This window comes from Diospyros lotus, chromosome 11 (assembly GCF_014633365.1).
Source record: "Diospyros lotus cultivar Yz01 chromosome 11, ASM1463336v1, whole genome shotgun sequence".
NCBI lineage: Eukaryota > Viridiplantae > Streptophyta > Magnoliopsida > Ericales > Ebenaceae > Diospyros > Diospyros lotus.
The window spans coordinates 6207853-6232336 of NC_068348.1; the positions used below are offsets into that span (position 1 = coordinate 6207853).

The 24484-nt window shown below is 33.4% G+C and overlaps 1 protein-coding gene across 1 annotated transcript; it reads right to left on the reverse strand.

The window, feature by feature from the left end:
- Positions 1-20722: 20722 nt before the first annotated feature.
- LOC127812695 (aluminum-activated malate transporter 10-like) lies at positions 20723-24450 on the reverse strand. Its single transcript, XM_052353214.1, has 6 exons — positions 24147-24450; positions 23792-23932; positions 23426-23698; positions 23218-23336; positions 22987-23125; positions 20723-21253 (listed from the first exon to the last, which is right to left on the reverse strand). Exons 1-6 carry the CDS (start codon positions 24448-24450, stop codon positions 20751-20753), a joined length of 1479 nt encoding a protein of 492 aa, XP_052209174.1. The 3' UTR covers positions 20723-20750.
- Positions 24451-24484: the final 34 nt, after the last annotated feature.

Below are 24484 nucleotides of genomic sequence, written 5' to 3' on the forward strand. Positions count from 1 at the left end.
TCCCAAGGGGTCACCCATCCTTGAGCTTCCCTAGTTCAAGCACGCTTAACCCGGGAGTTCTTTGCCTACATTCAGCCCAAAATATATACAACTGGTATTGTTTCCTTCCTTACTTATCCTTGATGTATACTACCTTTCTCTGAGTTCTTAGGATATTACACAACTCATATAGTTGATGTTCATGTTGTTCTTATTGTTTTCTATTTTAATGCAACTCATTGAATATTAGAAATGAAGATTTCCTAAAACTTCTTGTGGAAAATTTTAATATTTGCCAATCTATTCACCATGAAGAACTCAAGAGCTCTAGAGAGCCGCATAAACTAATGCAAGCACAATAAATAAATTTTTTGGCCTTGTGTTCGTTGTTTCCTGCCAAAAGTTATGGCATCATAGTGTTAGCTCCATGCTTTACTACTTGTATGGAATATTGAATTATATGATATAATACCATAAGTTTGATTCATTCGCATGCCAACAGGTGGGTTGTAGAGAATATATAGATTAGACAAGTTAAAGTTTGTCGGGAAAGAAGTTAGCATATGGTTTCTTCTAGACTATAGGAGCCTTTTTTCTCTCCTAAACTATTTGATGCTGCATTTCATGGGCTAAAAACAGTGTGCTCACCACATTGGTTGATGACCTTTTTTTTATTGGTGGTTCTATAAAGTTAGAGAACCTAATTCAATTGGTTGAAAAATATTTTCCATTTCCTTTTTCTACTTTTTGTTTAGTAGTTTTATTTTTGGAAGAAATATAATGTTGTGATATGAAATGCAGGTGGGATGTAGATATGGATGTTGTTGAATCTTGCACAACCCCTCATTAAATTGATTTTGATGATTAACAAAACATGGTTTAAGTGTTTAAATGAAATCTCAAGGGTTACCTAACAAAACATGGTTTATAACAATTAGAAAGTATTAGAACATGTTTTGGGATACAAGTGAATGATTTGAAATGAAATCCTAAGTGTTCGAACATGTATCAAAATAGTAATACATAGGTTAAGTTTGATCTAAACTCATTACTCGAGTATCGGATATTATTAGTCAAATAATCTCATTGAATCTTAAGGATTAAAAGCTTGAACGGAGTGTTAGTGTTAACAAACGAATTTAAAGGCTATAAAATGAACTCTTAGGATTTAACATTTTCGATTCCTATAGATTGATAGGAATTCGAGTGATATTCAGAGTGTTAAAAGCAACAGATCATGTATCAAAGGCTAAACAAGCGAATTAATTATGGTGTATTACTTGATATTTTACCAAGAAATCAAGGAGGTTGAAAACTTAATCGAGTATGAAACAAGGGATCATAGGATCATATGTTAATCGAGTATTGTTTATGAAAATCTAGCTTAGTCTTCATTTCATGAGAGTATCAAAGTTTATTAGTTGAGTAATTACATTAAGAAATTAAGATTACAAAGCATCAAGAAAAAGTTAGTTGAGTAATGATTTACATTACTCAAGTAATTTGCAAGGAAATTGAGAGCCTCAAAAAAATTAATCAAGTAACATGCGTTTATTACTCGAGTAAGCTATAGAGAAACAAGCTTCAAAAAATTAGTAAAGTAACACGTATTTATTACTCAAGTAACCTATAGAGAAACAAAGAACCCCAAAAGATCATCCGATTAACAAGTATTAATTACTTGAGTAACTTGGAAAGAATTCAAAATTTGTTTAAGACATTACTCGAGTAGCACTCATAAGTGAGACTTAAAATTTGAAATTTATAGCCATTTATAGTCGTTGGGTCGCATTTATTGCAGTTTGAAACAACATTTAATACTCTCAGATTGAATCTACAAATAAGAGTGTTCACCCAAGAGAGGGGAGAATTGGGTGTTTCAAAAATTTTCAATTTGTTGAAGATTTGTACTAAAACTGCTTTAAATTTCTTTATGCTTTTGAAAAATAATGTTATAAGTATAAAATAAAAGTGCTTGAAATATGAAAATCAATGCAAGGGAATTGAAAAGTGACAGCACACAACATTTATAATGGTTTGGCACAACCTAGCCTACTCCACTATCTTAACTTCTCGTTAAAGATTTTCACAACTTACTATTCATCTTTTATGGGCTTACCTAGAATCATTACATAGTTTTTGCAGGATCAGCTAGAACTTGTACACTCAACTTTTGCGGGATCAGTTGAAACCTTACAATAAGCTTTTGTAGGATCAATTAGAATATTACAATTAGTTTTTGTGTGATTAGCTAGAACCTTTGGGTAGCTTTTACAAGTTTAGCTACAACCTTTAAAATAGTTTTTATAAGGTTTAGCTATATGCTTTTAGAAAATGAGATAGAAAAATATTGAGCAAAAGCTCAAAGAAAACCACTCTTAAGGACATGGGCAAAAGCTCACAAGACAAATGACCCTAAAAAAGAATATGAATGAAAGATCAAGGGGGATTTTTAAATACAAATAGAAAGAATAAAAAGATAGGAAATGGAAGCACTTCACTCTCTCTTAGTATCAAGAACTTGATAATTTGAAGGCAGGTGAACGAATAGACTTTCAGCTCAGCTCTTTTTTTTCTTTCTCTTCTTTCTCATTTTCCTCAAGAGCATTCTTTTTCAGATAAGGTAACCTTAATCTCATGCATGGCTTGGGTATTTATAGATTTTGTCTCTTCAATGCACTCCTCGTTTTTGTCCAAAGGATAAAAAGCATGTAAACCTACAAACCTGCAAGATCTTTTTGCTTCTTTCATTTCTAACGATTAGATTATGTTCTTTAAGTTCAAACATTGTTTGCTTTGATGAAAGAATGTTTTGACAACTTTTTGTAATGGTCTGAATGTATACAACGAAAAATTATGCGAATTAAACATTGTTTGTAATAGCTATTTTTTTTTTTTTGAATTTCTGAACAACATTAATCGAGTAATAATAATGTTACTCAAGTGAGACACACAATTACTCAAGTAATATTAAGAATTAGTTGATTAAGCTTAGCCTTACTCGACTGCTGAATAATGTTACTCGATTAAGCTTGCCAGTTTATCTTAGTCATTACTCGACTAAATCATATGTTACTCGACTACAAAATGATAATACTTGATTAAAATTTTATCTTAGTCGATTAACATTTCAACAAATAGTAACTTCAAATCTGTTACTCGATTAAGCACTTTTGTTACTTGAGTAACATACAACTTTACTTGACTACAATTTTCACTTAGTTAATTAATAATTCAAGTACAGAGACTTACTCTTTGTACAATAATTTTTACTCAACTACATCATGTAGTTACTTGACTAAGTATATAGTTACTCAACTAATAATTACCTCTTAGTCAACTAAATATTCAAGTACAAAGACTTGCATTTTTCTCTTGAACTATTACTTGAGTAAACTATTGAATTACTTGACTAAGTTATATGTTACTCGACTAAAACAACTCCTTAGTCATTTAAGAGTACAAGTACAAAGACTTGTCATTATGGCTCTGATTTATTACTCGACTAATATACCACTTAGTTGATTAACTCTTTGATTACTCGATTAAGATCATTTTATCACATACTCTAGTAATACAAGTGTATAATCGATTAAACCTTTGAGTATTCTAGTATTACTCTATTAAAAGGATATGATAGTCGAGTACAGCACTTGTTACTCAACTAAAGCATATCTTTACTCGATTAAACTTCAAACCCTATAACATCTTACTTGATTAACAATATTGAATACTCAAGTAATGTTTGAAAGTTAGTTAAAAATGATTTTTTTGAACATAATTACTCCATTAATGATGAGCTTTGCTCAAGTAAGAGGCATGTTAATCAATTAATAGACCTTATTACTCGATTAATAACCTAATTTCAATTAGTGTATATGTTTACTATTTTAAAATTCATCATCAAGGTTTATTAAAGTTTTGCTTAGATTTTATCATCAAAACATTCTCAAAATCAAACTCAACAATCTTCCCTTTTTTGACGATAATAAAACTTTAATATGACATGAACATTTAACCTAAATGTTCCACTTGCTCTCCCCTTATTGTCATTAGCAAAAAGGAATAGTGAAGGATAGAGTATGATACTATTGTTTTTTGTTCCCTAATAAGGCCCGAGGCCATGACGATTTTTCGAGTGGGTCTTCATAGGCTTCGGCTCGGGATTAAAGGACCCAAGACCGTCACCATTTTCTTTTGGCAGCCCATTTTAGAAGTCAAGCCACAAGCCCACTCCCCATTTTAGAGGAGAAATGGGCCTCGACCCATTTGCTCAAATGGGGGGTGAAGCCCACTCATCCTTAGCCCACTTTTAGCCTTCATATAAAAGAGCCTTTTGGCTCTCCTTTTGGCCTCTCCATCCTTTTTCGACCGAACCCTAGTTCTCTCTCTCTCTCTCTCTCTCTCTCTCTCTCTCTTGTGTTTCCTATCTTGGCCGATTGCTTCATCGCTTTTGTCCTTGTTCATTCGATGGCGATGAAGGCATTCTTGCCTTCTATGGATGCTGTTTCCTTTCATGTATTTAGCTGCCTTTCCTTGTGTGAGAAAGGTGGTCCTTCTGATGTCGCTAGAAGCATCTTATTTATTTAGATCTGGGCTTTCTTTTGGGGTAAGCTTTTTCTCCTTGCTTTGTGCTTTGAACTCACTGTCTTTGTGACCGATCTACTTACTTTGTGTGGCTATGATCATTTGAGTGAGAGAGGGTTTTACTTTGCTGGTTTGGCCAAGAGGTGTTGGGGCTTTTCTGGGCTTATGGTTTGAGAGTTTCGTTTGTGGCTTGTGGTTCCTATTCGTTGGCATTACCAAGAGTGGTGACCGGTCTTTCAAATCTAAGCCTTGAACGGTTAAAACAGGGAGCTTGTATTATGTTTACTTTACATTCTTGTTTTGATTTATATTTGATTTGTTTTATTGCACTAACCCTTTCTGTTTTGAAGAGATTTTCCACAACAAATGGTATCAGAGCCTTGTGTGGCTCCTGGGTAGTGCCTTGTTCAAATCAGATCTGGAAAGCCCTATCATTTTCAGATCCGATCTCACGGTAAGTTTGTTCCATATCAGATCTGATCTCGGTTCGATTGACCCTTGCAGGTTGTGAGTTGGGTTGCAAGGACCCCAGATTTGGATCCAGCAAGTTGTGGGGATTCTCTCTGAGCAGCACGTGGCTGTTCACTCGCCTGCCGACCAGTGGCGCATGAGCGTGTAGGTGGTAGCGCGTGGAGGCCAGGGTGCCCCTCTTTTGTTCCAGATCTGTGCCTGCATCATTCACAGATCTCAGTTATGAGATCTGTACTGGTAACTTCTCTGTATTCTTTTTATAGCAATTAGTAGGTCATCATGTGGGGGTAGCCATTAGGTTTGGAGGTTATCCTATGGTGGTAACCATTGCTTGTTGCTAAACTTAGGATTATCTGTGATTTTCTTGCGCTAGCATAAACTGTTTTGGTAAGGTTAAGTCTTGCTTAGAAAATCAGTGTTATTGTGCTGTGTGTGAAATTTGCCTTAGTTATTCCTATCTGTTAGGTTGAAATTAAAACCCTAAAATTATTCTGTTTGTGTGTGTTAAGCATATTCTTTTGTGTGAACATGTCTACACATCACTTTGAATTGGGGGTTTTCAATGGGAAGGGGGATTTCTCAATATGACAACAAAAAATGAGGGGAATTTTGGTATAATATAAGGTTTCTAAAGCCTTAGATGGAAAATACCCTAAATCATATACTGTTGAACAAAAAACTGAGGCTGATGAATTGGTTTATACTTCTATTATTTTACATCTTTCTGATTCTGTTCTAAGAAAGGTAGGGAAACTTGATTCTACAAAAGAGTTATGGGAAAAATTGGAAAAAGTCTTTGTGAAAAAATCCACACCCAACAAACTTTTATTGCTTGAAAGCTTCTTCAGTTTTAAGATAAACTCCTCTAGGGATCTTGATGACAACCTAGATATCTTCAATAAGTTGGTGCAAGATATAACTAATTGTGGTGAAAAGGTAATCGAAGAATACAAAGCAATAATTCTTTTAAATGGAATTCCAGATGCATATAAGGAAGTTAAAAATGCTATTAAGTATGGTAGTGACACCTTGACACCTGAAATAGTCATAGATTCCCTTAAGAGCAAAGATATGGAGTTAAAAAGTGAGAAAAGACATGGAGAGGTCCATTTGATGAGAGGTAGGTCTCAATCTTGATCAAGAAAATGTTTTCTTAGGATATCCTGAAGAACTAAAGGGTTATAGGCTTTGGGATAGAATTCAAAAGGGAGTAAAAATAATTGTAAGTAGAAATGTCACATTTAATGAATCTGAAATGCCTTGTTTACAATCAAACAGAAACAAACAGCAAGACAGTGAGGGTGAGGATTCCCTAGAAGAGTCTAGGAATATTAGTATCAACATTCCCACCACCTCAAGTGAGGTGGAGATACAAAACTAGACTGAAGAAAATGAGAAAAATGAGATAGTAGAAGAACAACCTCTCATAGAACAGCCACCGCTATCTAACTATTAGTTAGCCCGAGATAGGGAGAGGAGATCTCATATGATTCCTCAAAGCTAGAATCTAATTTTGATTTAGCTTTTGCTAGTTATCAAGACCTAGCCAATAAGGAGCCAAAAACATATGAAGAGGCCATTAGAAGTGAGTATTCTAAAAACTGGATAGAAGCAATGGGAGAGGAGATGAGTTCCTTAAATAAAAACTATACATGGGAGTTAGTACCTAGACCAAAAGATAAGTCAATTGTGGGCTGTAAGTGGATCTTTAAGATTAAAGAAGGTACAAGTGAAAAGGACCCCATAAGATTTAAGGCTAGGTTAGTAGCTAAAGGTTTCACACAAAAGAAAGAGGTAGATTATAATGAGATTTTTTCATCAATTGTTAAGTATACTATCATTCGTGTCATGCTTACATTTGTTGCATATTTTGACTGGGAACTTGAACAACTTGATGTTAAAACTGTTTTTTTGCATGGTGATTTAGATGAAAAAATCTATATGTTTCAACCCAAAGGTTTTGAAGATAAGAAAAAACCAGATTTTGTGTGTTTCTTGAAAAAATCTTTATATGGTTTAAAACAATCTCCTAGGCAATGGTATAAACGTTTTGATTCATTTGTTAAATTAATTGGTTTTAAAATGAGTGATTTTGATCATTGCCTATATTTTCAACATAAAAATAAAGATGACTGTGTATTTCTTTTACTTTATGTTGATGACATGCTTCTTATTGGTCCTGATGTTAAAAAGATCAATAGTATAAAATCTGCTTTAGGTGGAGAATTTGACATGAAAGACCTAGGTATGGCTAAAAGAATCCTAGGTATGGAAATTATAAGAGATAGGTCAAATTCCATGTTATTCTTGCATCAAACTTCATATGTGTTAAAAATTCTAAAAAGATTCAGCATGCATAAAAGCAAATCAATTTCTTTACCCTTAGGAGCCCATTTCATACTGTCAAAAGAAAAATCTCCAACTAACAAAGAAAGAGAGGAGTACATGAGTAAAGTCCCTTATTCTAATGCAATAGGATCGGTTATGTACCTCATGGTGTGTATTAGACCAGACCTAGCCCATGCAGTTAGCACATTAAGTAGATTTATGACAAACCCAGGACCTGTCCATTGGGAAGCATTGAAATGGTTGCTTAGGTATTTGAGGGGTACTTCCAATGTAGGTTTAGTGTATAAACACCATTCAGATAAAATGAGTCTAATGGGGTTTACAGATTTAGATTATACAGGTGATAGACACAATAGGAAATCAACATCATCCTATGTGTTTACTTTATGTAATTCATGCATTAGTTAGAAGTCTCAACTCCAACACATTGTTGCTTTGTCCACCACTGAATCTGAATATAGCTGCTACAGAAGCAATTAAAGAAGCCTTGTGGCTTAAAGGTTTGCTTAATGAGCTGTGTGTTTTAACATAAAATGTTATTATCTTTTCTGATAGTCAGTCAGCTATACATTTGTGTAAAAACCCTATTTTTCACGAACGCACTAAACACATTGATGTAAGATTGCATTTTATTCGTGATACTATATCTCAAGATGTTATTAGACTTGAAAAAGTGCATTCAGATTTCAACCTTTCTGATATGGGAACATAGGTGCTTACTGTTGAAAAATTCAAAAGGTGCCTAGACCTTCTAAGCATTGGTAAAGTTACGTGAGAATTGGTAAGGTCTTCTTTCTAAAATTGCCTACTGATTATGCTTCCTGCTGTATGTTTTTCTGCTGCATGTATTTGTTAGCCTTATTAGGAAACAAGGTGGAGATTTGTTGTTTTTTATTCCCTAATAAGGCCCGAGGCCATGACGATTTTTTGGGTGGGACTTCATAGGCTTCAGCTCGGGATTGAAGAACCGAAGACCGTCACCATTTTCTTTTGGTAACCCATTTTAGAAGTCGGGCCACAAGCCTACTCCTCATTTGCTCAAATGGGGAGTGAAGCCCACTCATCCTTAGCCCACTTTCAACCCTCATATAAAAGAGCCTTTTGGCTCTCCTTTTGGCGTCTCCACCCTTTGTCGGCCGAACCCTAGTTCTCTCTCTCTCTCTCTCGTGTTTCCTATCTTGGCCGATTGCTTCATCGCTTCTGTCCTTGTTCATCCGATAGCGATGAAGGCATTCTTGCCTTCTGTGGATGCTATTTTCTTTCATGTATTCAACCACCTTTCCTTGTGTGAGAAAGGCGGTCCCTCTGATGTCGCTGAAAGCATCTTATTTATTCATATCTGGGTTCTCTTTTGCGGTAAGCTTTTTCTCCTTGCTTTGTGCTTTGAACTCACTGTCTTTGTGACCGATCTACTTACTTTGTGTGGCTGTGATCATTTGAGTGAGAGAGGGTTTTACTTTGCTTGTTTGGCCGAGAGGTGTTGGGGTTTTTTTGGGCTTATGGTTTGAGAGCTTCGTTTGTGGTTTGTGGTTCCTATTCGTTAGCATTACCAAGAGTGGTGACCGGTCTTTCAGTTCTAAGCCTTGAACGGTTAAAACAAGGAGTTTGTATTCTGTTTACTTTATGTTCTTGTTTTGATCTATATTTGATTCATTTTATTGCACTAACCCTTTTTGTTTTGAAGAGATTTTCCGCAACAGATACCAATGTACTCTCCCCCTATTTGTTAGTACAATGATGAAATGTTCAAGTACTAGTAAATTTTAGTCGAGTATCTTTAGACATACTCGAATATATTAGTCTATTACTCGATTACAATTCAGTTTTAGTCAAGTATTGAACAAAGAGTAATGTGTAAGTTACATCATAATATTGTATGAAATACATAACATACAATTAACCATTATGCCCATAATCATAAAACTCATATAAATCACATAATGCTGTAATTATATGCGTACTTTAATCCATAACAGATAATACCGTAATGAGAAATACTAGCTGAAGACGAAATGTCAAAATCTGGTTTCTCCCCCTTGACCTCAACCGTAATGATGGAACAATATAACTATAATTTTCTTTGAGTGTGTTGGGTAGAGAGATGATCAAACCCCTTATTTATAATAGTAGAAGTAGTCTCCCATCAACACTCTTAGAAGTTATCATCATCATCTTCTAAACCAATTAGAATTAAGATTAACCATTATCTTATTAAATCGTTATATTTATCTCATCAGATTAATACAATTATATCTGATATTGGATTCAGTTATTTTATCAGATGAATACCATAATATCTGATAAATATTAATTATTATAATATACCAGATAATGTTACTAATTTATCCGATGAGATAAATTCTTAATTATCATGTAAGCCATAAGAAGATAATTCTTACATAATGTTCTATCAAGAGTATTACAAGATTTCAATACGTTATTAGTTGAGTACTGAACAAAGAGTAATGTTCTACCAAAAGTGTTACTCTATTACAATGAGCTATTACTCAAGTAAGACTTCTAGGCTCACAATAGAATTATTTAGATTGATACAATACTTGAATATTATTTGGATTTAGTGGAGTACCTAATGTTGTTATGTTTTTAAGTAATTTTGATGATGAAAAACTGGGTAAATTTAGAATTTGAAAATGATTCATGTTGATTTATGGTTTGAAGTTTTCAACTAAAAAATTCTTGGCACAAGTGTGCTATTTTTGTTTTATCAACTCTTACAAAATTTTCTTTAAGGCTTACTCAATGAAAAATGTTTCTATCTCTTGAAAAATATGTGTTAAGAATGTGTGTTTAATCTTTGTCAAGTTTGCTATTTGAATCCCACTTTGTTCTACAATAATACAAGTAAAAAATGTCAACTTTTTCATGCCTTCTATTTTTTAAAGAATTTGCGAAGTTAAATTCTATTGACTTTCCATCAAAATCAATTGACGTCTTTTGCTTCTTGAGGAAAATCAGTTGACAGTTTTGATAATCTGTTGACAGCCAAATTTCATGCTTTCTGTCCAAGAGACTTTAGTTCAAAATCAGTCGACAGTGATAGTAATATGTCGACTCTCTTCTAAAACAATCAACCTTTTGTTAAAATTAGTTGACAATTTGCTATGTTAAGTCGACTTTTTTTTAAAAGTTGAAAGTTTTGATAACCGTGGTTTCAAATTCAAATGTTTTGAAAGAAATAGTCAATCAGTTCTTTGAATTTGTTGATAGTTTCTATTTTGGCAGCATTGAAATGGTTAGGTTTTTAGGCATTTAATGCGGGGCAACAGTCATTACATCAAATTTTTGTGCTTGGCCGACCCGAAAGCTATAAATAGAGCATGAAGGAGCTTGTTTGAGAGCTAATGAAGAAATGCAAGTGCTTAAGCTAATCATTCATCTTACAATCATTCAAAGCTTTCAAATTTTTCATTCAAAGGCAAAGTGTATTTCTTGTATCATTTGTTTTAGCCTTTGATTTCAATACTGGTGCTTCATTGTAACTAAAAGAGGTATTTCTTATATTCTCATTCATTGTACTATTTACTATTGTATTGCCTAGATTGTGAGCTAGAAGGCCTACCATATATTGGTAGGAGGATTTGTATATACTTAGCTTGTTGTTAGAGGGCTTAGTTGGATTCAAGTAGAAGTTTTTAGTGGATTTGGAAATCCTTAGTGGAGAGCTAAGGTTGTGGAGTATGTTGGGTTTAATAGAACCATTATAATTCTCTCGTGTTATTGTTTATTCTTGCTTTATATCTTTCTAGCATTGCATTTGATATTTGACATTTTCTGTTTTAATTCAATAAAACCTCACCTCAAGCAAAGATTTTCACATTTCAAGTGAATTTTAAAAAAACACCCAATTCACCTCCCCTATTGGATGTGTGGTGCAATACTTGAGTTAACCCAACACCTAGAAGCATTTGATGTTTTACTCTTATGTTTAGTTTTGATGATGAAAAATATTTAATGGTTTTATACTCTAAATCAAAGTACATGATTTGGAAACAAAAATCAATTTCAAGTACCTTTGTGAAAATGAAAGTTAAATGATCTATAATTTTCTATAGATGGAGATTTGCACAAACATGTATTAAGATTTAAAAGAATCTCCTAAATAATTTTTTAAATTATTTTTGAATCATTGGATAAATGAAGAAAAATATTTCAAAGGCAAAAGACTAAGTTGTTGAACCCAATTGCTCTAATCAATCTATTGTGTACTTTGATGTTTTAAGTATTACAGTATTTTGTGTATCAAAATTAACTAATAAATGCTTTTTGTTCTAAGTAAAAGATTAACGCATTATAGGGAGACATATAAGAAAATATTTTCTTTTTAAAAAACTATCTCCTAGTATTTTGATAGCTAGTATTCTTTGTTGTTAAAATAATTTTTAATGATTTTTTCAATGAATAGAAGGTATGTATTTTGAGAGTGGTAAATTTGTTAAATCCCGAATTTGTACTAAAATCAAAATTCTATTTTCTTATGGTTATAGATTTTGATTTTTAAGATATTTTTATTGAATCCAAATGAGGTATACTTTCTTATTTACATTTATATATTAAAGTAAATGGAAGATAAAATATAAATTAAATAAAATGAGGACGTTTACTTAAACTAAAGAAATGTAAATATGTTGTAATGTATTGGATTGAAATTTCTCCTCATCTGTTGACTAAAGTCATTGCATCTGTCGACTATCTCTATTGCTTCTGTCGACTAAATTTCTTCATTTGTCAACTAAATGCTTCATCTGTCGACAAAATTTATTCCTTCTATTGACTAAGCTATGTTTCTACCTTTACATCTGTCGACTATCTTCTTCATTTGTCAACTAACAGTGTGTATACATTTATATGATTCTTCATTGGCCTCAATCTGCCGACTATGCTTTTTATTTTGTTGACTAACAGAATTAATAAATTTATTTTGTCGACTAAATGTATCATTTTGTTGACTATGTCTTGTATTAATGATTAATCTATCAACTAACTCATTTCTTCTGTCAACAGTTTGTTTTGCAGAAAGCTTCCAACGGCTAGTTTTTCAAATCCCAACAGTCACAAACGACTAGTTTTCTCTTAGATCTTTTGGAATGCCTATAAATACAACTTAAGGATGATTAAGAAAAGGCTAATGGATGGAAATGAAATGATTTGAGCTTACATTTATTCTCATTTGTATTTACTTCGACTGTGCTTCATTTTTATCTCTTCAAGGCTTTAATCTTTATTTGTATCAATTCATTTTCAAGCCTTGTTTGTATTTTGAGAGACATTGTAACTAAGAGATTTATCTCTTAGATCCTCTCTTTACTGTACACTTCTTGTATTTCTTAGGCTGTTTTGCTAGATGATTTACTCTTTGAAGCAAGGGGTTGTAATACCTAGCTAGGTGCTAGAGGACTTTTTTATATAAGTAAGACGCTTGTAATTTTCTAGTCTTGGACTAGAGAGGTTACTTGGTTAAGTAGAAGGATTTTTAGTGGATTGTTTGCAAAATTCTTAGTGAGAAGCTAAGGTAGTGGATTAGTCTTGGCTTAAGCCGAACTACTATAAATCTTTGTGTTCTTGTGTGTTTGTGTTCTTTGATCTATCTATCTTTCCAAGCATTTATTTTTTCCTCACTTGTTCACATTTTTATCTTACTTGCATTATATTCTTACTTTCATTGGAAAAAGATTCAAGCTTAAACTAATTTTTTAATTACCCAATAAAGACCTTGGATTTAAAATTCAAATTTAAGATAACATTTAATTAAAAAATAAACGTTATAGTACACCAAAGTCTTTAAACAACTATGAAAGGGTGTTTACTATTTAGCTAGGGCTCACATGAATCTTCACTTGACTATATTCAAACTAGCTCACATGAATCTTCTCTCGAATCTTCACTCATCTTTTTCCTTGTGTCTTTCATTTAGTAAGCCACTCAATATCTTTCATTTCAAGAGTTGTTTCTTCAATCCATGACTCCAAAAAGAAAGAATCCCTTAAACGTAGAAACTAGGTTGAAAAAGAAACACAACACAAACCCTTCTCATTCTAATCCTCCAAGCACTAAGGCTAAAACTAAACACAAACATGACACTGAACTTACACCACAAAATCCAAACCCTTCTATTTTCAGAAATCGAACTCATGAACTCAGGTATGGACCTATCATGTCTCGCAGTTTTCTGCCAAGCTAAAACTTTAACTAGGTAGATCTTACTAATGCAAACTTTGGTTCAAACCTTATGAACTAGATAAAACAAGTAGGTTGGAACGTTATCTCTCATATTAAATTAATGGTCCTTGTTTTCCTAAAATCATTGCTCAATTTTATTCAAGCCTTTTTGTTGTTGGTGAAGATTTTCTTCAATACAAAACTCCACAAATGACCACATTTGATAAAAACACTTTTTATTTTCGTGTCTTAGGTAATGAATACACACTTAATTCGTCTCAACTTAGAGAAATTCTATCTTCGCCTAACAATGTTCCATCTATTGATGACATTGACCATGACCTGGATGAAATTTGGCAAAGATTCACTAGAAAACCAGAAACTTGCAATATATATAGGAATCCTAAACCTAGTGCCCATGAATTTTTCAATCCTAAACACCGTGTTCTTCACTATTTTATAGCCACAACTATTAATACTCATGGTGGTTCATTCCACTTTGTAACCTCCACTAACCTTCTCTTTATGTGGTGTGTTGTCACCTATACAACTCTTGATCTATTAGCCTTCATAATTGGCCACATGTATACTGTTGTTTCTACAAAATCCAAGGGAAAATTATCCTATGGAATTCTAATCTCAGACATCCTCAAACGAATGGAATTCAAAATTCCTTTTGGGAGAAAAATCAACCATAGTTTGTTTGATACTAACACATGACATACTTTTCTTCTTATGAGACTAGTGCAAGATAATCGCATTTGGAAGATGAGTATGTCATGTGTTGGTATCAAACAAATCGAAAAGCATGGCATAACATATATACAATGTAAACATGGCATAACATATAGCCAATTCTTGTACATAACATTTGGGCGCATCCGCCCAACAAGATACATAAAATATTATAATCTACCAAATATAATAGTGCCCTCCTTAGACACACAACAGACAAACCACTCAAGCATCTTTCGGTCAGGAGATCTTTGGACACGACATCTATCCATGAGGAATCAAACACAGCTGAACCTACCCTCAACATATTCTTCACCCTTACCTAGAATGATATAAAATAAGAGTGAGTCACAAGACTCAACAAGTATAAAGAAAAAATGAGAAATGATAAAGGATCAAGTCTTCTCAAAACAATACGCATACCATGCTATGAACAAAAATCATACATCAATCTCGCATATAAACAAGTATTGATAGGAAAATAACTCAAATACCTGCATGTTTTATGCACACTGTATACACATCTATTTGATTTGGCTTAATTATATATATATTTTTATCTAATTTTTATCTTAATCTTGTGCTAATTTTTTTACATAAATGTGTGTTTATATGGATTTTACATTATTTTAATATCTTTTTGTAGGAACCTAGCAAATGATTTATTTCGAAGATTTGGAAATAAAAAAATATATTATAAAGTAATTAATAAAGTTAATATTATATTATATTAAATTAATAATATAATATAATTAAAAATATTTATTTATTTATTAATAATTAAATATATATTATAGTACTATATCTATATATATTATAATTAATTAAATATTTATTAAAAATAACATATATATCTATTATATACTATATTAAAGAAATGGCGTGAATGTGGAGAATGGGACACGCCATGTGCATATATACATATATATATATATTATTAAATAAAAAATTGTAAGTGGCTGGAATTGGATGGCTAGGGCGCCTAGTGCCTCATATCTATATATAATAATAATAATAATAATAATAATAATAATAATAGATGAGGAGGGGCATGGAATAGAAGGGCGGAGAGCAGCGCACAGGGAGAGCGGCGCACAGTGGAAGGAATTGGAAGGCAAAAGGAATTGGAAAAAGGGAGGCCGCGCACAGGAAGGACGAGGGAATTGAAGAACGCACCAACAAAGTAGTCGTCCTGAAGCAGATCCATCCGACCCAGATTTGTTTTAGATTTGAGTAGGAAGTTCTTATTCTCTTGCAATTTCTGTTTTTATTTTTATTTTAATAATATCTAATTAATATATTTTAGCTAGGATTTAGATGAATTTTAATTTTGCAATTATGTTATTATTTATTTAATTCGATTCAAAATTTGATTATTAGTTGCGTGGGGAATTTATATTATCGTGTTTAATGCTTTAAAAGAATGGTCACATTTTAATGATTTAATGATTTATGCATGACCGACTAAAGTATTGTTATAAATTAGATTTATAAATAATATAAATCACATACTAAACTATGATATTGAGAGATGATTAGTTCATGTGTGGGAATCGATGAAGCTTAGTGAGTCAAATCCCCTTTCGAGATTAGAGGTTTCCAAATAACTTAATGCTTATTTATTTCTTTGATATCTGCTCAGAAATCTGTCAGTGAGATTGAATTAATAAAGTATTAATATGATTTGAGAAATCTTATTAATTAATTGAGGGAAATCCACCATCATATGTAAATAATTATAAAATACCATAAGGGTATTTTTGGTTTTGAATCAAGTTGAATAAATAATTACATAACTCAGATTAAATGAAATATAAATTCTAGTGTATTCATTAATTAATTTTTCTCATAAAGAATTCAATTTTTTATTTATTCGATTAATTAATTAGTTCAATTTAGGTTAATTAAAATTATTTTAGTATTGTGATTTAGTCCTCGTAGGATTGATTTGACTAAGGTACACTTGCCCGAATTAATTGTGCATAAATCACACATCATCAATCCATGGATCTCGAGCTATGTAATAAACGCATAAGTAAATATGCACATAATGGTACTTATGGTCCACATAAGATATACATACTGGTGTCCAAGACTTTATATACAAACCTGTCAGCAACCATGAACAGGCCACCAAATCAATATCACAAGCACTACCACACCATACCAAACCCTCACCATCATCATTAATATGTGCTAAAGCACTCACAAGAATATCACATCGAGCCTCGATATGCTCGTATATCGAGATCAATTTAGTCTCTGCTCATATTAAGATCACAGAAGCCGTGCTTCCTTTCCTTCAATTCAATCACTCATATCCTCACCATACTATGCAACATATGATCTACATGCATATGCTCGCCTATCATACATGATTCATCACTCATAGGCCAACTATGTCATGCCAATAATCACGCTCCCAACAAATACAAATCATGACCCCCAATGCATGCAACCTATGGCCCAGCATCACAATGAAATTCCATACCACAATAAGTTGAAATATAATAATAGCCCAATAACGACTATCTAGAACCTATCCTAATAAGGTACGACATCATTCCACAAAGAAATGTAAGGAGAAACAAGCCTTACTTGGCTATTGAATACAAGATGCATCAAGATGCTCATTAAACTCATTTCACTCTCTGAGGAGTTCGACATTAGGAAAGATAACACATAGCCCATCAATGGCTTTCAACCATGAAACATATCAAAGATTGCCCAATTAATCTCCCAAGAGCATTTAGACTTTGAAATCAAGAGGAAACCACCCAAAACTTTCAAAAAAATATAACTTAGAAGAACTTGTTGGATTTAGTCGACACTTGGCTAAAAACTGTCGACATATTCCATCTTAAGGGCTAGTTAGTCGATAGATCCGAGGCCATCTGTTGACAACCTTGCTCCTTCTATCAACTACCAGAAGCCATTCATCTTCACTTAGTTACTTTTTGCCTCAGTTTTCCACCTCTTAACCCATACACAATATCTCTACATGCAATCACTCACACACACCATAAAATTATCTACCCTTTCTCCAACTACTCCACATTTGACTTTGATTTCACGACATCTCATTCCTTTATAACTTTGAACTTCCATTACCAAGTTCAGCTACTTAAACCCTCAAACTCCATGTGTTTTCTTCCTTTTAGCCCACGAATAGCTAGCGAACCACAATTGAGTCAACATAAAATTTATTAAACTTATTCCTTTACATTTGTTCTTTTCCTCCAAAATATCGGGTCGTTACACAAATAGGCTAAGCCACAACCACAACCTTTTAAAGCATCAGGTGTAACCTTTACAAGAGTTTCACAAAAGATGTAAATGATTTCTCAAGAGAAAAATATGAATGAAATAATAAGCACAAAAGTTTTTCTTTTGATAGAGAGAGTTATAAGATTTAGAATGAAGAACACTCTCTAAAAAATTTCTCACAAAAAGATTTTAAAGAGTAAGCTCGTCAGAGGCAAGAGAATTTAAATGAGATCATTGAAAGCTTTTCGGAGTTTGCTCTAGAGTTTTGTATTTTGTTCTTCTAACCTTCTCCAAGTAGTTTCATCTCCTATTTATTGATTTTTTACATTAAATGTTAGCTAACATGGCATAATTCAAATTGGAATGTTCAATTTATCTCACAACTGTCACTTTTTGTCTCTATAAATATTAAACGACATTTATCAATTCATTCAAGAATGCTCATGTTGTCTGAAATGCATTAACTGTATTGAAAAGTTAAAACTGGCAAGCATTTAATGCGTCCAACGGCTATATTTTTCAAAAGCTGACATCAATTATTTGACTAACTTATAGGGTTATTTGACTCATATAGTGCTTACTCGATTAGACTTATCTAGTAATCAATTATCTATACGGCTTACTCAAGTGTGACCAAGTCAATACTCGACTAACTCAAAAGCCACAAAGACTATACATTTCTTACTCGATTACTGGGATAATCTTACTCGACAAACAGATACATTTATTCGAGTACAAACATTTGATACTCAATTAATTTTAAGACCAAAAACTTAACTAGAAAATCAACCTTTCTTTACTCGACTAATATGATTGTTCACTCGAGTATAAAATCATGTTAGTTGATTATCAAGAAGACTTCACTCGATTGATTTTGAGAAAACAGAGAATTATATAAAGCACTTGACTAACACATATATTTACTCAATTATTCAAATACATTAGTCAATTGAAAATAAGTTTAACTCGATTGAAAATATGTTCAGATCTCATAGCTATAGAGATACTCGATTTTCTCAAAGGCTTACCTGAGTAGTGAAAGATCATTCCTCGATTATAAAAGTACCATACTAGATTTAGCTTTAAGAAACGAAACTTTTGTAAAAAATACTTGAGAAGTAACTTATGATAGTCGATTGAATCACTTCAATACTCAATTGTTTTTGAAAACACACTAAGCAAATTACTCAATTAGATCAAAATCTATTTTATAAAGGTTTCTCACAAGCTTTACAGCATACTTGATTAATTTTGAAAGAGATTTTTTCATACTTAGCCAATTTTTCAAAAAAAAAAAAAAAATTTCTCACAAGCTTCGTATCATACTTGACTAATACAAAACCATACTCAGCTATTTTGAAAGACATATATATGAGCATGAAGTTCTCCAATCTAAGAGAATTTATAAAATATTTTAGAAATCATCAATAAATTAAATTTATTGAAAATAATATTTTCTAAAAAAATTATTTTCTTCATAAATCAAAATACAAATTTCTTAACAAGGATTGCATAGGTTTGGTAAGATACATTCTTAGAGTTTAATTTTAAGATAAATTTCACTCAACATCTTTGCCATTTCGCCAAATGGCATAGGTTTTTTTTTTTTATTATTATTCTTAAAAGTAATCAAGGCCTCATTTTTCACTAACATATCACCCTAAATTAACCATTTCCCCTCATTTTAGAACTAATCTCTCATATTTCCCTCCCTCTCCTATATTTTTCTCTCTCATCTCTTTCATCTCTTTTTTCTCTCTCACCTTGATGGTTTTGATAACAATTGAAGATTTGATGGTAATCAACATAGAGGAACTTGTTCTGTCTCTCTCATTCCTCCTCTTTCACTCTACTAGTATCTCTTTTTCTTATTGTGGTTTGGTGACTATTGATAGTTTAGCCATCATTGAATCGATACAGTGACGAGGATACAATGCAATGGATTACACCATTGCCATCCACCCAAAGAAATTGACAAAAAATAAAGGAAATGAGTGAAATATGATGGAATTTCACTACCAGGGTGATAAATATCTTTCTTTAACTCTTTCTATCTCCTCATAAATGACAACTGACACCATTTTTCCCTTTTGAAAAGAGAAATCCGAGGGAGGCATCTTGGGAATTAAAAAAAAAAAAAAATAGAAGAAAACTAACAATATTGTTGGGATGCCAAGGCCTATCAGCGAGGAGAGGATATAAATTAAGGAATCGGACAACCCTCAATTTCAAACTCGGGTGCGTTTACCCAAATGTGACAGCGCGACACCTACGAGAATAATCAGAACCACTCGACTATGTTCCTGGGGCAAATTAATAGTATTGTTAACAACAAGGGAAGGTGTTTTTTAATTATAAAAGTTAAGAGAGATTAATGCTATTTTGGGAAGCATATGGATGGTAAGTGTTTTTTTTTTTTTTTTTTCAAATTTTAAGGGTATTATGTGGAATTTATCATATTAAATAATATAATAATTTATCTTGTTTATAAGAGTTGAGTTGAGTTGCTTTCTTTAGATAAGGTCTAACTTTAACTCAATTCTATGTCTCTATTGAGTTCAAATTAAACATATATCTTACAAGAATTAAATTTCAAAATGAGAGAAAATAAAGATGTAGACTATTAAGTAGATTTATGTTGCGTGAAATATAATCAAAATGCATTTTTATAAAATAACAATAAGTTTAATACAAAATGATTATTATCCCAATTTTATGTAGATTTTTGTAACTATTCAAAAAATTTATAACTTTCAGGTGTTATATATTCTTTCAAATTATATGGCTCGGAGAGAACATTTCAAATAAACGAGTTAAATGATTATAGCTTATACATACCGACGCTTGTTAGGGGTGTGTAAATGGTCGGTTCGATTACTAAATCGGGAAGCAAAATTGAACCGATTAATTAACCTGAAAAACCAAACTAACTGATAATCAACAAAATTAAAATCAAATTATATAAATTGAACTAGATTGATTAAATCAAATAAATACAAAAAAAACAGAATAAAATCAAAGTAATTGATAGGAAAGACACAAAATTAAAAAAGTGATATTATTTTATAAATATCAAAATAGCAAAGTTCGGTAAGTTTAATTAATTTAGTTATTTTAATTAAAAAATTAAAAATCAAAAATCAAACTAAAAATGGAAAATCGAACTTTGAACCGGTAGTAGCTTGTCAGACTTTGGAAAGGACCTTTATGGCTTCCTCCTCAATCCCATCATCATCGGCTAAAATCATGTCACCGAGTTTATTCTTTTTGGACTTCTCATCAGTCGCCGGCTTGAATTCAGCCATGGATCCGAGCTTTTCGACTGCATCAACAATGGCTTCGACTCGTGCCGCGATCTCGATCTGCAAAGAGGCAAAAGTCGCCAGTGGAATGAGCTCCGCAAGGGGAACAGGGGAAGAAGTCCGCGAATTACGCTCTGGTTCGCCTTCGCCATTGCCATTGCCATTGCCATTTCTGGGAACGAGCAAAGCCGGAAGGACCTTGAGATCATTTTGGAGCTCTTCTACCGCAGCGTTCATTTCTTCGATTAAGAGATCCAGCTTTGGCGATTTCCTCATTGTCTTGATGTTTGTTGCCAATTCTCTTATGACGCTTGAGCATTTGATGCTCACTCTCAGGCAGATATCGCTTACATGCTTCTTTATGGTGTCAGGAGCCTGCAAATCAGGCACACAAGAACTCAGATTGCTATATATGGCTGGATGGTAAGCAAATACACACACACACACACGCAAGGATATAGGTCGTACGATGATGGCTGCTCTTGGCATATTTTACTACCTTTTTTATTCCCAAATGTTATAAATTTGATTATGATTGGGACATCAAATATCAAATTTAATAGTGCCCATTTGATATTTGATCATATTCTTTGTCTAAGGTTTTCTAGCACCCATCACTGCCGCTACCGCCGCCGTCTGCTACCTGTGCCTTGCCACCGTCGGCCACCACGTGACCTATCGTCACTGATTGTCGTTGACCTCCTTCCAGTTGTCATTGACTGTAGGTAACCGTCAGATCACCTGTTACGTGTCTTCTCCAGTCGCCTATTCAACTTCCCCAATCGATGGCACCCTCGTCCTTCGGCCAATTGAACCGTCGGCCTTCTCCAAACTTCATCGCCATTGACTTGCTTCGTCTTCTCTGATTGTTGCCTTACCCCTAGTATCCGACCGTTGACAACAGTTCCCGTGCCACTATTTCCTAATATGCCATCACCGTCGATTGCCTCCTACCCAGATTTGACAGATCTGGTCCGGATCTGCCTGACCCATCCAAGGTCCATTCAACCCATTACAAATCTGTCCGGCCCAAATCCTAGTCTGTTTTCTATCTCGCCCATATTTGCTATCCAGATCCTAGTATTTTTTCAATTGAGTCGTTCTTTATTGATCTCCTATGCTATTTGAGTTATTTGATCTTGACAATGAAAACTTTAAAATATGATATTCCATTTTTGGATTGGAATATTAGAATTTTAGTTGGAGATGCGAGCAATTTTGGCACATATGGGTTTAGATGACACGAATACTCTTGATTTAAATGAGCATAAGTATATTGGTGAATTTGGAGTCATTGAGGTTAATAAAGATATGTTGAGATAAATCTTGTTGCTTATGTTTTTATTATGACTGAAGATATTGGTTGTAGTAAGTGTTGTGTGAATTTTGATATTCATTAGGAAGATTAATTCTTCGTGATTTTGTTGAAAGAAAGAATTATAAATAATTTTATATTTGAATTTCGTGTTAAGGTGATGTTTGTTATGCTTGTGAATCGGAATTCAAATTTGACTATGATTGGAACACATTTATAATTGAAAATTTATCTTTGTGACTAGCTCATTTGCTGATCAGAATATAGATTTATACAAATTAATCTTTTTTTGTATATATCTATAGATGAGTGATAGATCTATAAATAGGTATCCAATATACTAAAATTATTATAACAGCAATATCACTATTATAGCAATAATATCATCAAGTGATATTTTATTCTTTCTGCTCGTGATTTTTCCTAATTTAAGTTTTTCATGTAAATATTTTATTTTCATTTGTATACTTGATATTTTCATTGTGGTTTTTTTTTTTTTATCCTAAATTCTTACACCAAAGAAGTTCTCAAATTGAAGATCTATAATTTATTGTTGTGGAAACTCTTTTTTTAATGCATGGAAATTTATTTTGTGTGTGAAAACTATTTATTTGTGAGAAGGTGTTATTTAGTGGTGAGTTCATTCTATCCACCCCTACTTGGATTGTTGACTGTTTTTTAAGTCTTGCGCGGGTAAGATTAAGGGCTTTTGGGAGTTTCAAAAGTCTGATGCAGCACCGAATATCTGTTTGCATATTATATTAATAGATAGATACAAATTTGTAGAGAAGAGGGGGACCTGATTTTCAGAGATAAGACAGCTGTTCAGTGCTTCTATGCGGCAAGCACAGCTGCGCATTGACACTCCAACCGTGAGATATAGTTTCCATGGATGCCGGAAGCTGAAGTAGCCGTGTGCAGGCTCCCATCTAGCAAATCCAGCCTGCAAAAGACACAATCTCGGTTGTTTTCACTCAAAAGATTTCCCATAAAGGATTTCATTGTTCAATTGCAGTGGTTTGTTCTCCCACTTACCATGGACTCTTCCACTGCCTTGGAGTTCAGCACGCACTTGTAGCCTTCCAGTTTCTTTTCAGATCCTTCGTCAACGCCGATGGTTCTCCTACCATCGCTGAAGTATAGAGCAGCACAACCTGACAGGATTCTTGGAATGTTGCTTTCTTGAAAAAGATGAGGTGAAGCACATGAAAAGTTGATTACAGTTGTATGGAGAAGGACTTACAGTCCAAGGAATCAGCTAGGTTATCCATGTTTCGAATGATGAGATGGTAGAGCTCCTCGCCGGCCCAAATGGGGCAAACAAGCATGCTTGTAAGAAGGCAAATAGTAGTCCCCAAGATAATGGTGGATAATCTTTCATATGCTAAATCAAGCAGTTTCTCCACCCGGTAACCTGAGAGTGAAACTAGGCTGAATGTCATGATGAAGATCATAGCACCATAATCAAACCGAGCTTTGATCACAGGAATGAATCGAGAGAAGGTTGCTGCTGAAGCTGCGAAAGGGAAAAAGGGCAGTGGCTGGTGAGTCATGTTACAATATGTGCATATGAGCAAGTACCTAAATGTCAAGGGAAGAATATGCAGACCCAACAGGAAAACCGAGACACCAACAATGATAGGTTCAAATTTTTCGCCTGATTGACAAGCGATATAGTGAACACCAACCGCCAGAAATCCAGCAATAAAAGTTCCAGCTGCTCTGTTCAAGCACTTGCAGATTGTTGCACCTGCAACAGGTTAAGTTGTTTGAAATCAATTTCTTTCACTTTGCATGATTATGGCATGAACAGGAAACCAATTCTCTCATGAATAATATTTGTAGAACTACTACATCACTGTAGACCATGTATTGTTCAAACAGGTATTTCCAGGAAAATCTGAAGCAAAGAAGGAAAACAATTCGCTGTTTAACTAACAAATTAACGATTTTTAAGAACTTACCTACAGTGTGCTCGAATATTACAACAACCGTTATAACTGCCCACATGGCATTCCCTCCAAAACCTTCATACAAAGGTCTTGTATAGTAGAACAATGAGACAACTGTAAGAGCCAGCCCTACTTTAACACAATGGATCACTTTTCTGGGGTCATCTACGCCTACTTCCCATGCCTTCTTCAGAAAAACCCACGCCTTTAAACATGCACTCTTGACAGGTCCTGACTCTGGTGGCAAAATTTCTGATGAGCCATTTGCTTCTTTTTTCCTCCATTCATTTGCTCCAATGGCTTTTGTAGTGGCCATATAGTCTACAAATCAGCCACTGGTATAGATTGTA